Consider the following 17,607-nt stretch of genomic DNA (forward strand, 5'->3'; position numbering starts at 1 on the left):
AGGGTTTCACACCTATTTAGGCACTTACCAAAAAAGGTAAAAAGGGAATGAGGTCTTCTGTTTGTCAAAACCTGTTTGTCAATAGTTTTGACAGTTTTTAACTCAAACCCTCAAACTTTATCTCGGGAACGCGGTATCTCATAAGCTCATATCTAGTAATAAAATAAAATATCATATACCTAAAAGCTTAACTATTATTTAGCCATTTGACACCGGGAAAAAATCTGTCACCCTTGTAAGGTCAAACCCTCTATTACTAGTGTATAAAATAATATACAATTCATTATTTAATGTTTCTTAATACCTACGTACCTAGCTATAATTCTGATGTCACTATTTTCAAAAGCACTTAGCCGGAATCGGTCGTTTTCTATAAAAAAAAAGTAAAAAAATGACATTATTTGGAGCTTTTGTGGCTCATTTTAAAGATCCCAAGTACCCTTCTATGGGATTTACCGTCGTATATTTAAAGCTTATTCGGCTCTGGCAGCTAAAGAAAGTTCACTACATTGTACCATGTTGTATATGTATCTCTTTCATGAGCCAGATTCTCTACGTACTAACTTCTAATCGCATTGTCCATTTCTCCTTAAACATGTTTCAAACGGGATTCTTCCACTTGGGATACCTGAAGATGGCACTTTACTTTTCTAATTTGGATAAATGGATGGAAACTTTTAACTGGCTATCTTTTTTTTTTTTTTTTAAAGATTTTATTATCACTCCACAGACTTTATGTCCGTGCCTTTTTGAGAGATCAATATATTGTGAGAGTTTGGTTGTTTTTTATCTTCATCTTTTAACTACTCACTACTCAATGTTACTCCGGGGCTCATAAAGATGGCACTTTACTTTTATAATTTGCCAAAATGGATGGAAACTTTCAACTGGCTGTCAGAGACTGAGCTTCAACAACAACAAGATGAACATTTGAAGGGCATTGTTAAAAGAAGTACTAAGTACTGTAACACTGTAGCATGGGCCTGGGTCATTGGAAGCTATTCAACATGGACATTCAATTACGGGGAAAATTTATTGATGGTTATAGTTCAAATTGAAACATTGCACGAAATTGATCCGACCTACATTACGTTTTATTTGCTCTGGCCTACGGAACCTGCTACCGGAAGGTGGAATGTTTACCCATACATAATTGTGCAGTTTCTATATTCATTTTTCACCGTTACCTATTTGACTGTGTTCGATATCTTGTGTGTATCAACTATGATAGCTATGGCTGGACAATTAGAAGCACTGAGTGAGATGTTTCGACGAGCGCTGGACACGGATAGTGAAGAGGATCAGTATCGTAATTTAATAAACTGTTACAAACGCTACGCCGATATACTTTTGTAGGTTACGCTTACTTTAATATAAGTATATTAACCTATTTATATTGGTGTAATTATTTTACATATCATTCTTTGTTTACAGCACACAAAAAAGATTGAACAAAATAATGTCGCCCATTCTCTTCATGTATTTGCTGATTGCATCTATAAATATGAGTCTTATACTATTTAGTTTGGCAAACGTAAGTTTATTTTCGCTTCCCATTTCGAATTTTGACTGACGGAGGCCTAGGAGTCGGGAGTTTTTTTTGTTCGAGCAGCTAAAATTAACATTTTTTTTTTTGGCGCGGAGATGGAGCATCGTGTGTTAAATAATCACGTTATCTCGAATGGTGTTAAGCCAGCATGCTGATTCTGTGACTCTCAACTATATTGACGGTTTTGCATAATTTATTTACGCTTCTTTTTACTTTATAGCTCAAAAAATCATCGAAGATTGCGTCGCAAGTGCTAGTTGTATCATTAGTGGTTGAAGCTTTTTATTACTATTGGCATGGACATCAAGTAATGCATCAGGTAAGAAATTTCTCAAAATGTATGTTGGAATCGAATGATTGTATCATAAGATGACAGAAAACACATTTATCAGTAATATGACAGTAATCTTGAACTCATATTCTTAAAAAAAATGTATGTATCAAAACTTCTTGAATAATTATGTAGTAAAAACTGAAGTAAAATCTTATTATTGTAATCTTATTATATGTTTTCTATCAACCTATATCTATCTACCCCCCCCCCCCCTTGTTTTGTGAAATTTCAATTTTAGAAGACTAAAGTGTTAAGTCTTTTATCTCCGTCTTAGTCGTCTTGCTTTCTTTTCGTTAGTACTAACTACGTTGCAGTTCGCCTTGTATTTGTTTTTATATCTGTAAGCTTCAGAATATATTTTAAATTTTATCATTACCGTTTGTTGGCCTTGAATATAAAGTAAATAAGGTTGCTATATTCCAAATGAGCGATATGATCAGATTAGACCATTTATTTGCATAAAATATCAATCAAATCCTCAGTGCCCTCACATTTTTAGGGTTCCGTAGCCAAAATGGCAAAAACGGAACCCTTATAGTTTCGTCATGTCCGTCTGTCCGTCTGTCCGTCTGTCACAGCCGATTTACTCGGAAACTATAAGTACTACAGTGATGAAATTTGATGGGAATATGTGTTGTATGATCCGCTACAAAAATATGACACTAAATAGTAAAAAAAAGAATTGGGGGTGGGGCCCCCCATACATGTAACTGAGGGATGAAATTTTTTTTTTCGATGTACATACCCGTGTGGGGTATCAATGGAAAGGTCTTTTAAAATGATATAAAGTTTTCTAAAAAACATTTTTCTTAAAGTGAACGGTTTTTGAGATATCAGCTCTCAAAGTCGTAAAAAGTATGTCCCCCCCCCTCTATTTTTATAACTACGGGGTATAAAATTCTAAAAAAAATAGAGGTGATGCATGCTAATTAACTCTTTCAACGATTTTTGGTTTGATCAAAGTATCTCTTATAGTTTTTGAGATAGGTTGATTTAACTGTAATATTATATTTGCTGCTACGGAACCCTTTGTGCGCGAGCCCGACTCGCACTTGGCCGGTTTTTTGTAACTAATTTTCGAAATTAAAATTGTTTGCACATTAAAAATGCTTTCGGCATATTGCAGAATAACTTAAAATACTGGGGTAGCGTCGCGGTTGTCTTGCCAGGACCCAAATTCTGTGACAATCCCTTTAATTGCTATTATCGATTATCTTCTACTACAAAACTATGCCAATCAATGGACTACCTATGTCCTATAATATAGATATTAACGTGTTTTCATAACTAATATATTTCCATCAGAGCGAGAATATAAGCGCAGCGGTATACGACTCTGACTGGGTGGATAAGAGCCCTAAAATTCGTCGACTTGTCTACATCATGTCTTCGACGGTCAACAGGAAATTCGTTTATAACGCCGGCCCTTTCAATGAAGTCACAGTTATTACTTTTATCCAGGTCGGTAATGACTCCATAATCTTAGTTAGTTATTTAATAAAGGAGAATGGCCATTTCTCTAAGGCGCCATGACCCGCCAGAGCAGCCTTTGATGAAACATTATACTGATGTGTAGCCCATGACTACAGTAGGTATATCCTGGTGTAAATTTTAATATTATGAGGCATGGGAGAACGAAGAGATAGGTGCTGAAAGATCAAGTCCTTGTACTGACTAGATGTTTCCCTCATACAAAGTATTTTTTTTAAAGTGCGTTAGATTTTTTTAAATAATTTTCCCTCATTAAGATCACCTTTATTATTGAATAAAAATAGGTTTGGTTAGTGGCTGCAAAGCGGGTCAGATTTGGCCATTCTCATTTAATTATTAGTTTTTTTAATTTCGTCATTGTTATCCTTTATTTTCATTTGTTTACAGATCGTGAAGGTTACGGTCAGCTTTTACAAATTAATGTGCACAACGACATTGTCCGACGCAGGCTCTTAATTTTTTTCTTTTGTAATTCTTTCATTAATCTTGATTTTAGGCATTGAAATATTTAGATTTACAAGCACATTATATGCACAGTTTACACAAAAAGTAGATTTGTTAACTTTATACCTACATAGAGAAAGATTCTCTTAGCGACATCTTTTTCACGCATCAGTATCACCGAAGAACATAATAAGAATGAATATCACAATAAATAAATTTCACTTACGTAAAACCTGTTTGTATTGTAATTTTTTTTTATCCTTATAAACAGAGGCTATGCTAGGCTTCTTAATGTAATTTTAATATAGGAATTTGTATTGTACCTTATATTATATCATAAGATTTTTGTAAATGAAAATGAAATAATTTTACTAATAGTAGTGAAAGTATCATCTCATATTTTTTTTCAAGCTTGATTAACCCTACTCGTGGCCAATATGCGAAGTTGAATTGAATTTACTTTTTTCATAATAACAATAATTTTTACTTGTTGGTAGATCATACTCTCACCCCCGAATTCGTACAGCTTTTGATCATTTAAAAAAAGGTTTACTAATGTTTCAGACTTTTTTTTTTCTCTTTCATTTTTTTAGTTAGCATTTTATATCCGTAAAAAACGATATTGTCCTTGGAATTTATAAGTTGGAAGCTATATTATTTATCAACACTAAGAATTATAAAAGTGATTAGTTAATAGAATAATAATAAATTACTCGCATTTTAAATAAATACATGTATTTACAGCTAATTATGAGCACTTGATCCACGGGCGTTTTTTTCTCATCGATATGAGTTTACCGTGGTCAAAGCTGGTTGGTATTTTAAATAAATAATTTATATATTTTGTAATTATGATAAATTTAATATTATGTAATTAGGTATTTGTGGCCTCTGATGCTGTTATTGTACTGAGTAAAGAAAACCACTGTAAGAGTCAGTGATACAGTTTTGCGTTAGTTATACACTTCAGTACTAAAATTTAGTTTCAGTAAAAAGTTGTCCGTCGTCAGAAGAAAGATAGTTTTTGTTTATTTTTTTAATTATATTTCAATCAAATTGTTTTGTTTTTTTTAATATTTCGGTATACTTTGTGGGCAAAAAGGGAAGAAATATTTAAAATTGCTTAAAAATCATACTATGTATTTGACTACCTGCTAATATTTTTATGTGCATTCCAGAAACAAATAAACACCACGTTACTTCTTAGAAAGACGTGTGTAAAGACCTTTTCTTGTGTTTGTTACCTGACTCCTAGACCATAATAAAATGGCCGAGGCATTAAAGGCAAAAATACTAAATAGGTCGGTTCTATAGAAATTAGACAGGGGTCGACCTGAATCCACGTGCTGACTGGGGGCTAAATTGCTCCCAGCTGCTGATGTCATTGTTTTCTATCGTTTGTCGGATGCATTTGGACAAAGAGGCGGCCATCGTATTCCGCGCGCCGCGGGGTATCCGTGCCACCACCGGGCAGGTGGCCTTTAGCTCCGCTAATTGCTTCCACAGCCCGTCACCAGCAGGCCTACTGTAACTGTGGTTATGGTCTGTGGGTACATGAGCGGGCGGCGGCGGTGGCTGCGTGGACGATGGTTGGCGGTGTTGTTTCCCATAATGTATCTTCAGGCCTCTCTGTCCCTTGAAAAAACGTGGCTGGGAGCAGTCCGGACACCTCACAAGTTCCTGGGACTGGGAAGACTGTTTGAGACATACACAGTTGTTTAAAATGCTAGGTAAAAATTAAATTAATCTAGGTACTAAAAATATAAATTTATACCTACATATATAAAATATATATATCATTATAAAAAATAATTACAGATACTAGCACTGCACTATATTCGGCTCTTAGATCAAATATAAGCAATCGGCACCTAAACACCAGATAGTTTCTGTCGAGCGCACGCAGCCCCGGCCCATGGGACGAAGGGCCGGGGTAGGATATGGCGGGCTCGCTGTGGCGGGATCCAGGCCCCGTGCCTCCCTCTCGGTTTCGTCTCAGGGAGGCTCATGCGACGGACCCCGCCAGGCGGTGTCTGCCGATGATGACGGTGCCCACTCAGACCGGCTGACCGTCGCGTGTCTTGCTCAGACCACTGCCTCCATATTGTAAGCACTTCGGATTATAAATAAATAAAAAATAGTCATTTATTGCAGGCTAGACACCCATATTATAGTATTTACATTATGATTTGTAATTATTAATTTATAATTTTATTTATTTGGCATGTTTACGACCAAACGTTATTTATTGACCATGGATCATTTATAATTATGTAACTTTTGTTTGAGATGAAAATATTTTGATTCAAAATGCTTGTGACAAACTCTTCGGTTGTTGTATATGAATTTTGCATCATAATTATTGATAATAATTTCTCCTCTTATTTTCATTACCCAAGACCAAAATAAGTCTTCTCTCTCTTTGAAGGATTTGGAAATTAATGAAGTATATCGCATGAAAATAAACATTACTGTAAAAGACAATGCTTCAACATGTATGTACTTATATTAATATTAGAGAAGTGTCTATCAAATTTAGGATCAGGGTGTAGGTGTGTAATGGGGATCAAATTGTCGTAAAGTGGGCACTATGTATCTGTATCTAAGAGGTTCTAGGCGATGATCAGCTAGAATAAGTACTCAATTGAGAAAGCGGTCGTAACAGTAATCGACAAACATATATGATAAGATTAGTTAATGTGGAAAGGTATAAATAGTCAACTGAAACTTATTATGTCTATTAACTATTATGAAATATATTGGACTCCCCTCCAGGGCAATTAGAAACGCAGCAACTGTTCTTATTCATGATGAGTGATAATTCTCATAACAACTCAAGCCAAACAATTTGCACAAATGGTGTCACAATGTAACAGGAGTGTTAATGATCTAACAGTTGATAGATGTCTCGTGATAAAATAGCTTGCTTGGAGACGAATAACACTGATGTAAGAAAGGATAAAGTTTAGGTTCCCTGTTACATTACTCCTCAGCAAAACATTCCTTTCAACACTGTTAAAATCATTGCGTATGTCTAATTGATAATTATATGATCAGAGTTGACACAGGCTAACGCACGAGTAGCGTGTATGGCAGCTTCACATTCTATTGATCCTAGTGCTGTTCCAAAACCGAGCTGATGTGGTTGAAGGTATGCAGCCATTTCTTCCTTTACTGCCCGACAGCACAATTTTGCGACTAAACGTCGTCTCAAGACACTGGATACCGCAATCGGTTTGACGCCGCCATCGGCTTTATTTAAGGCACACAGTGAGGCTCCATAAAGGGAACGTTACACCTCACGATTTAAAGTATCTTCATATACAAGTCTTTCGAAAGGCATCTGAATCTTTGTTTCCAAAAACAAAAAAACCTTTCCACGGTGTTTCTCGTTTTTATATATCCCTGATTTTTAGTTTCGCATCGCAGAACACTTGAACGTTTATAGAGGAATAGCCTTTTCTATTTACATAGGCCTCACTCATGTCTCCACCTACTCTTTTTATCTTGATATGAGTGCAGTCAATTGGTCCTACTACAGTTGGAAAATTGCAAAGCCTTCGGCCGACTCCGCCCCGTACACTTTTTGCCACAATTTCTTAATTATGCCTGTAGCAGTAAAGCGAATGTTTGAGTAATTTTCTATGTAAGTTTTCTTAATGCATTGCTTTCTGTGAGCTCATTTAATATGGCTTTTGTGTTCCACTTTTTTACTCTATTACGAAGCTGGCACAAACTTTTCTTATACTTCACACACTTAGCATAGCTTAGTGTTTCTTTTGCAGTGAAACTTGATCATTTACAAGTTGTCACATGTGATTGCCGATAGGATTTTGTAATATTTGTTTCGAAGTATCCATAAAGTCTTCATCGGCTTCACAGGATGGTTTTGACAAAGCATCCTGTGCTCGTTGAAAATCTACTCACGCGTGGTCGCTTTTATTGGGAAATACATAATATTTCCCATAAAGAACAGCTGAATATAAAGATTTTTAAAATTCAACATGATTTGCTATCACAATAAGTCAATCACTTCAATTCCCACCAAACGATGACACACGAATTTGTTGGCAACATGGCATTTGCTATCGCAAGTGGCATTGTTATAAATGACACTTTTTTGTTACTAAATTTTCTGTCATGTCCATAATCTTGTTAATAGAATTTAGGTATCACTACGTATTGCGCTTTTAAAATCACCGACTCACTTCGACTTGACTCGTGATTTAAGTCAATCACTTCAATTCTCACCAAACGATGACCTTTCCGACGAAATTTGTTCGAGACGAACGATGTGCACGCTTTTTACAAGGCCGGTACATTTCTGTTACCGGGCGAACTTCTTCAATAGTGTGAGTTAGTAGTAAGATTAAATTTGTCTTTTTACAACAGAAACAACTTCTTCGTCACTTTATTTTTTCTAACCACAAATTTCAACGTAGAAACTTTAATTTAATTATCTTCTTTATGAATTATGAATAACGTTCGTGATGAATCCAACATAGTACTTACTTACTTACTCCGCTGGCTCAGCGACCCGAAGTGGATATTGACCTTATCAAAACATAACAATATTATTAACAAACAAACACCTTAATTATCTGGGGGCACGGGAGTGCCCCCACCAAGTCGAGCATAAAAGCGGCACGGCCGTACCATCCTTTTCTCGAAGCAATTCAGGCCATTTTCGACCCTCTGTAACTTCGTTGTGGATAAAACTAGAAGACTGAATTTTCACTAACCATGCAGGCATTGTAAAGACACGGTATATTTCAAATTTCATTCAATTTGAACCAGTAGTTTAAGAATTATAACGGGTCAAAGTTTCTTAATTTTGTCACTGACTCACTCACTCATTCACTCACCGATCATAAAAATTCTAAGCACACCTTTAGCAGACCTAGAAGCTTCAAATTTGGAGTATAAGTAGTATTGGGTGTATAAATCAAGGGCAAACTAAAATATTTGGGGGCACGGCAGTGCCCCCCCCACCAACTCGAGTAATTTTTTTAAATTTTGGTCCAGTTTTCTGACATAACTGCTTAAATAATTAGTGTATTGAACACCTTTCTGCGACACGGTCTGCTCCGAGTTGTTCTTGAAGCTTGATGTAGTACTGGTTTAGCATAAATCCTAATCCTTGAGTTGCAATGGGAAGTGGTTGAGCATAGGTCGTAATGGCCATGCCAAGAAACTTGTTTTGTTGTTGAGCTGGTACTGGTTGTTGCGATGCCGGAGGCATGCAAATGTTCTGGAAACGTGCGTTGCGTTCCGCTTCCCGCTTCTGGGCTAGAAACTTGTTGTTCTGTTCAGAACGCCAAGTCTCGGATCGGGTGTTGGGTTTTCCCCTACCTGATCCTCCTCGACCACGGGATCCTCTGGGTCTTCGGACTGGTTGGTTTGACTTTCCAAGGGAACCACGATCTGAGGGGGGTTGAAACTTTGATCCTCTCTCTTCTGTTGTCCCATTCCTGGATCATCATATCATACCCCACAGATTCACACACCAACTGAACTTGAACACCTCTGGTGTGAAGTTGCACCTAGCCCACATGACAAACGCTGACTTTTGCTGGTATACAGATGCTGAGAAAACTTCATGGTTTATTAATAATTTGATTACAATAATGATCCGAAGGGCTTTCGAGGTGGAAAAAATGATTTCAATATACCACCATCTCTATCAACATATGGCACGAGTTCAATTGTTTCCCACTGCTGGCCTCTTATGTTTTATACTCTCTGTATCAAGACACATTATGAAATATAGAAATAGGTATAGTAATTTTTTTTTTTTTTTTTTTTAAGATTTTTTTATCACTTCACAGACTTTATGTCCGTGCCTTTTTGAGAGATCAATATATTGTGAGAGTTTGGTTGTTTTTTGTCTTCATCTTTTAACTACTCACTACTCAATGTGGAAGCTTATAATATATATATTTTATCTTTTATATATATATACCTATATATTATTAATAAATTTTTTTTATTTTTTTTTTGCACTCCTGGAGGAAAATCTACACAGACACCTGGGAAGGGGACCCAGGTAGTGTCGGCCTTTAACCGACTAAAAACCCCCAGTTGCGCATTTCTTTTTTTTTTTTTTTTTTTTTTTTCTTTCTTTTTTTTTCTTTGTTTCACACAGTCACACTTACAATTATAATGGCAACAAACATTTGAAGGGTAGGGCCAGTGTCAGCTGTCTTCAGAGAACTTAACAGACGCCTGTCAGTGGCCACACACTCCTTTTGTCATCGCTGTTGTTTTGCCTGGTGTTAATGTGTGACAGTGTTCTTAAAACTATCTTAATTTTATTTATTTATTTATTTATTTAAACACTTTATTGTATGTATACACCAGTGTTTTTCAACCTTTTTCATGATGCGACCCCCCTGGTATAAAAAAATATTTCGCGACCCCCTTGACCCTTGGGTTTTTTATCATGTAACTGAATGTATATGTTACACAGTATTACCAATATTCATTCCATATTCAGTATACTTACTTATCGGATTCAAAAACACATTATTTTACAATTAAAAGTGTTCAGGAAAAAAATTAAAATGATCACTATCACTACATCATCACTACAAAAAAAATGCATGGCTTTACAAAAAAAATACTTGTATTGTAATCATCGTCTTTGAACCAAAATAACTTTGATGCTATTTCGTCGACATAATCTTTTACTGAAGAAGTCGGTTGTGAGGTGAAACATCAAGGCATATAGATACAGGGCTGTCTTATAAAAGTGTCAATATCTCCAAAATTATCGTTTTTTTTTGTAAAAATCATGATGGTGCTGGTGGTATTACGATATTTTGGATGCGCGATGTGAGTGAGCGCGGTGCAAAACTTATGTCACGTCTTAAATGCGCCCCGTGCTACTAGCCCTGAGCTGTCCTATCAGCCCTACAAGCAGAGATATAAACCACTAGGTTTACATACTTATCTTCTTTTGGGAAAGTCAATAATTTTGGAGATATTTACACTTTGACACTTTTATAAATTTGCTGAAAATCGACGCCTCGGTGCTTTTTTTGGCTTGCCGCCGGTACAAAATTCCATGTTGTTAGGTTTTTTTTGATGTTACATCAACCTGTACAACGTACTATTAATTAGAGTTCAAGAAAGTATTTTTTATAAGAAACCTTCACTGTATACATATACTGTAAAAAAATATCAGGCAATCCTGGCACCTTATTTAAAAAAAAACACACTTATGAACCGTGTCGTTCACGTTTTATTTGAGAAAAAAGTTATTGCCATTTTAGTACAATTAATTGATGATGTAAAATAGTTTGAAGAAAAGTTTAATTATATTTATTTTCGTTATAACCGCTGAGAGCTGGCGACCCCCCTACAAAAGCTTCGCGACCCCCCAGGGGGTCGTGACCCACAGGTTGAAAAACGCTGGTATACACAAATTACACAGTTTAAAGTAAAAGTTAACAAGTACAAGAAAGAACAATACAAGTATATATATACAAAGGCGGACTTATCGCCTAAACGCGATTTCTTCCAGTCAACCTTTATGGTGTGGAAATAAAAGTAAGCCTATAACTCTTAAAATTAAATAAAACTACTGTATACACAGAGACAATCAAGTGTAACCTAATCCAAATTTAAATAAACATATCTAACTATAACCTAACATATTAAGTTCTAAGCTAAATATAAATAACTATTATGTACCTACATATATTAACTATCATGTTTTATATTAATATAAATAGTAGTATACATATATAAATATACTATTACATATATAAATAAATAAATAGATAAATAAAATAGAATAAAACAATTACCATCCCAAGGTCTTATAATAATGTAATTTAAGACTATTTTTAAATACATTAAGTGATGACGATAGCCGTACTTCCACTGGTAGCGAGTAATTTTATTGGTTAGTTCTTATACAGATAATATTAATTCATGATATACTATACAATACCTACATATCAAAACTATACAATACATGTTATATACTATACATAACAAAACTATAAAATACATGCAATACTGTTTGGCCGTCAATATAAAATTAAAATCAAAATTCTCCTATTCCGCTCCATTTTGCGTTGCCAAAAGCCTTGATTGCTGGGCAACGACCTCTTTGTCCCGATTTTTTATTGCCATCTTTAGGTTGTACTCGAGGATCCGTTTCTTCGGTGCTGTTATTGCCGTTTTAGCGAGGTTGCCGATAGCGTCCTCGGTGTCATCCGCATAGTAGGTGCAGGCGGAGGTGTGCCTCGACAGCGCCACTACTGCGTGAGGTATGCTATCGTGCAACTTTATTTTATCTTTTGTTTTTATGATAATGACGGATTCGTACGTCAATCCCTGTGCTTCGTGTATGGTTAAGACGCGTGATCCCGTTCCTTCTCCAAACCCTTGGCTGGTCAGGGTCTCTTTTTCTTCCTGTGTATGCGTCAGGAATAGAGTGTTGGTTTGGGATTTTGGAATTGCTGCGTCTGTAAACCTTTTCAGCTGCAGGGATTGGATACGCGCTGTGGCTGCGTATATGCCTGAGTATACTTCTCTTAGGGCGTATGCAACATCCATGGGGTTTCTGTATGAGCACAGCAGCTCCTGGGTGATGTTTGCTACCAGTGTTGGGCGACTGTACCTTAGTTCGAATAGGTTCTCTCTGTCTATGTACGGTAGCTGGTTGATGTCTCCGATTAGAGCAATATCACTGGCACGGGACAGGTTAACTGGCTATCAGAAGTGGAGATCCAGCAACAAAAAGATGATAATTTGAAGCCGATTGTTGACAGATACATTAAGTACAGTAACAGTGTCGCTTGGGCCTGGTTTATTGCGTGCTACGGGACATGGCTATTTAACTATGGGGAAAATGTATTGATGGTCATCATTCAAATGGAAACATATCATGAAATAGATCCAACCTACATATGGTTTTTTTTTCTCTGGCCTAAAGATCCTTTGACTGGGAGGTGGAATGTATATCCGTACATATTGCTGCAGTTTCTCTATGCTTTTTGCTCCGTATTATATTCAGTAGCCTTCAATATCTTGTGTGTATCGACAATGATAGCCATGGCTGGACAGATAGAAGTGTTAAGTGAGATGTTTCGAAGAGCACTGGATAATAGTACAGAAGAAGAACAGTATTGCAATCTGATCAGCTGTTATAAACGATACGTCCATATACTTTAGTAGGTTGTGTTGATATTGTTTATCTACCAACCAACATAAATTTAATGTATTTTAAGTACATCAGTGTCATGTAATATGAAGGCACTTTAGGAATCCTTGCAGAGATGTCAATTCAAGGATTGCATAAAAAATTAAATGATTGGTGACCTAAACTTTTATTAGTTTTGTATCTGAAGAAGACGCAATCGTGGCGTGAGAAGCTGATGACAATAAATAATTTATGTTAATAAAGAATTCTGTTTTTTCAGTATTCAAAATAATTTAAATGATATAATGTCGCCCACTCTGTTTATTTACTTGCTGGTGGCCTCTATAAATATGAGCCTCATTATTTTTAGTTTGGCAAACGTAAGTTTTTTTTCTTTATGTTGTAATGAAGAAATCCGCAGGAGAACTAAAGTTACCGACATAGCCAAAAGGATTAGCACGCTGAGCTGAAGTGGCAATGGGCTTGCCACGTAGCCCGCAGAACCAACGACCGCTGGAGTAGAAAGGTTCTGGAGTGGAGACCCCGTGTCGGCAAACGGCGTGTCGGTCGCCCCCCAACCCGTTGGACTGATGATCTGCGGAAGATAGCGGGAAGCCGCTGGATGCAGATGGCGGGTGACCGTTTGGTATGGCGATCGTTAGGAGAGGCCTATGTCCAACAGTGGACTATAGAAGGCTGAGAGAGAGAAAGTTTTTTTGTGTTTAATTAGCTGTCATTGGGTAATAATGAGTGAGCGCGATGCAAAACTTTTGTCACGTCTTAATTGTGCCCCGTGATAACCATTCTGATAGTTATTAATAAGTTTATAAATATAATTTTATTGTTTAAGCTTCAACAATAATCGAAGATTGCGTCGCAAGTGCTAATAATATCACTAATGGTTGAAGTTTTGTCTTACTATTGGCATGGACACCAAGTTCTGTATCCAGGTGGTAAAAAACTATGGTCATCTTGTTAATAATAAGTTCTTTTGTTTATTTTTTTATTTATTTTGATACTGTATGGCTTTTAACGGATTTGTCCTTAAATACATAATATATTATAAGTAGATCGATCAAATACGAACTGTAACGATTAGTTAGGATCCATTTCCGTTTTACTGTATATTGTATTTTGTTTAAATGTATTTTTGTTTCTATTATTTTATTTTCGTTTTCTTTTTGTATTTGGTGTATGTGTTCACTAAGTGTACTTTTGTATTTAGTATAAACGTTTTTCTTCCCTTTATTGTGTGTTTTTGGTATGTGTGCTGGTCGCCGGAAAAATGTATTTTTTTTCTGAATTAATAGGTAAATTATCTTTAATCTGAGTACCGAAGTTATTCAAATTAATGAGCATTCTTCTTCAGAGCGAGAACATAAGCTCTGCTGTATACGACTCTGCCTGGGTGGACAAGAGCCCTAGAATCCGTCGCCTGGTCTACATCATGTCCTCAACTGTGGATAAGCAACTTATTTTTAATGCCGGCCCTTTCAATGAAGTTAACGTTATTACTTATATCCAGGTGAGCTGACTTTTATTCTTACCCCTTACACTTATACCTTATACAGTACGTTTCAGGAAAGATGACCAAACTTCAGTCACAATATTGTCAACAGCAGCACGTGTATCGAATGTTGTGGGTGTTTACGTTAACGTTAACGATAGCATGACACTCTAGCATAAGTACTATAAATGAAGTTTTGGATCGTTTCATTGACCACGACTATTTCATTGTAATAAACCACACAAAAGCTCTCATTCGTTAATTTTTTGGCAAGTTAGAAACAAGCAGATGATAAAACAGAAAATGTCAGAGGAATGTTGATTGTGTTACGAAAACTAAACTCTGTATTTTATTTAATTATGTAAGTACTTATTCGTATTTGTTGCAGATCTTGAAAGTGACCGTCAGTTTTTACAAACTAATGTGTGAAACATCCGTGCCGAGATCTTAAGTTTACAGCGCAATATAGGGGCACAAATCAAGAATAAAGAGAAATGTAAAAAAAACATTATTGCTCTTTTTTTTAAATCAACGATTCAATTAAGATGGGAAAAGGAAGAAAAACGGTTGCATGACATTCTAGTTTTATACTGAAGTTATTTCTATTTTCCGGCATTTCAAATTTAACAGTAAGTACCTAGTTATTTTCTGTGCCCAGTGTGCTAGTTGTACAATTGTACATGTACTTAATGTAGTACCTATCTATATGGTATCTAGTCTGTATGTTATGTACTTATGTAAAATTTAGTAAGTGATTATAGGCATCTTCAATTTGTTTAAATAACTATTACAAAATAAATCATAATCTAAGCTAAATTAACTTGTTTTCATTCTCCCGTACCTCTACCCGCATCTGCAAGAGTGCGCTGACTGCGTAGATACAGTATTGTTTCCATCCTGGAAAATATATTTAGTGTTAGTAATATTCTGATGCACCGTTAAATATTGCAGTAACGCGTGTTAACATTATACTTCAATGGAGGTGACTCAGCTCGTCATTCTGAACAACTTTTATTCTTCTGTCACGTGACTTTTTAGGAACGGCTAACTATTCATATCATATTTTAATAACATTTATATTCTAGATTACTATAAGATTATACTAACTTATAACTTTACCATTCATTGGTACTTAACTGGAATTTTTTCTACATAAATTTTCAAGAATCACTTTTTACGCCTACTAATTATTAATTATCTAAAAAAATATGCAGTCCTTTTCTGTCAATTACGGCGTCCCTCAGGGAAGTATACTTGGCCCCACTCTCTTTCTCTTGTATATGAATGACATCCATGACCTCAATAATAATATGATTAATGCAGAGATAATATGTTATGCCGACGATACAGCTATCATTTTCAAGGGCCGAAATTGGGAAGATACATATAACAGTACCGAAATGGGAATGGTGGCTATTAACGATTGGCTAGCAAACAACTTACTAACTATAAACCACAAAAAAACCAAATACTTATGCTTCCATAAAACTGCCGCATCCCAACCTAATATTCCTAATCATATAAAAATTCATACGTGCAAACTCACACAAATCCTAGATTGTAACTGTCAGTCTATTGATAGAACTAATTCTATTAAGTACCTCGGCGTGATATTAGATCAAAATCTTAATTTCAAAGAGCATACGCACAGTCTGGCAAATCGAATAAGAAAAACTGCAGCTATACTAAAAAAACTCCGTAATTCAGCCAAACCATTTCTTCTTACAAGGGTCTACCTTGCCATATGCCAATCCATTGCCTCGTACTGTATTCCAGTTTGGGCCAGTGCAGCAAAAACTACCCTAATTATTCCAGAAAGAGCTCAAAGATGTGTTTTAAAAGTTATGCACAAGAAAAATTTCAGATTCCCTACCCAAACTCTTTACAAAGAAGCTAAAGTCCTAACCATCCGTCAACTATTCATTCTCAGGCTCTGTCTCTCCACCCACAAAAAAGTACTAACTTCTGATCTCTACGATCAATTATGCAAAAAACGTGTGTTCAAAATGCCATCTCTTTACGTTAACACTTCCTTTGGTCAAAGGTTTGGAGCTTATATAAGATCACATATATATAATGGTATGTTACACTACTGCAATATGAAAGATATGTCTGTTCGTGAGGCTAACATGAAATTAAAAGATTGTCTTCTACAGTTAGATTACTTCACCACAGAAAGTATTTTAGATTAAGATATTGTTATGTTGTTGTTTGAGCAAAAGAGACATAATTTATTTTTAATTTTTGTTAATTTTTTTTAGTTTAAACTGTTCATTTCTATTTGAAATTTCTTATTTTAAACTGTTTTTGATTACATTACGGTACCCCAAGATACGGGCAAAGCCTAGTTTGGGGACCACTTTATTAACTAAGATTATAACTTAAATAAGACATGTGCAAATTATAGTGTAATATTTAGTGTACCTAACGGAATATGTATGTACCTAAACTGTTTTTTGTGCAATAAAATTTCTTTTTATTTATTTATTTATGAAGTTTTACTAGCGCCATCTTTAATCGGTTTTTGTCTATGGTGGAAAATCTCCCTATAAAGTGGATGATTTCTGGAAATTTGAGAAAAAAATATAGATAACTACCTACTGTCAACTCGTGAACATGTTGACAGCGCCATCTATGGGATTGTCTCCGTATTGGCTGCAATCATAGATGACTATGATCATGAATATGTTACAAGAATGCATGATCTTGGATCGATTACCGATTAGTTAAGTTCACAGGTCCTCCAATAGAGGGCGTTATAATTAGTTTTATGAAAATGTATCTTATAGTTAGTGGGTAATTAACTAGCGGTAATTCACTTTCCAATTATACGCCATACAAGAAGCACACTGTATTTCTCTGCTCCATCTTACCTGCTCACCTAACCTCAACCTCCGACCACGAGTCTACACCTACCTTGTTTACTAAAGTAACGCGATCCTAAAAAACCTGCACAACTATTCTGCTAAGGCTTTTCGGGATTCGCTAAAAAAATATGTTCTCCCCATAGCATAATGTTACACGAAATAGTTGCTCGAAAGTTACCAGTTAGTTAATTTCTATTTTTACAATGAATAAAAATATTTGACTTTGGCTTTGAAGCGCACGATAGATTCCGAACAAATATT

At 35.7% G+C, this 17,607-nt stretch overlaps 1 protein-coding gene and 1 pseudogene across 1 annotated transcript; both read left to right on the plus strand.

The window, feature by feature from the left end:
- Window positions 1-833: 833 nt before the first annotated feature.
- Window positions 834-4,390, plus strand: LOC125490119 (odorant receptor Or2-like). Its single transcript, XM_048628334.1, has 5 exons — window positions 834-1,130; window positions 1,435-1,534; window positions 1,770-1,868; window positions 3,189-3,344; window positions 3,762-4,390. Exons 1-5 carry the CDS (start codon window positions 841-843, stop codon window positions 3,828-3,830), a joined length of 714 nt encoding a protein of 237 aa, XP_048484291.1. The 5' UTR covers window positions 834-840; the 3' UTR covers window positions 3,831-4,390.
- Window positions 4,391-6,301: 1,911 nt separating this feature from the next.
- Window positions 6,302-14,069, plus strand: LOC119691721 (annotated as a pseudogene).
- The last annotated feature ends 3,538 nt before the right edge of the window (window positions 14,070-17,607 follow it).

The sequence above is a fragment of the Plutella xylostella genome, chromosome 20 (genome assembly GCF_932276165.1).
Source record: "Plutella xylostella chromosome 20, ilPluXylo3.1, whole genome shotgun sequence".
Classification (NCBI taxonomy): Eukaryota; Metazoa; Arthropoda; class Insecta; order Lepidoptera; family Plutellidae; genus Plutella; species Plutella xylostella.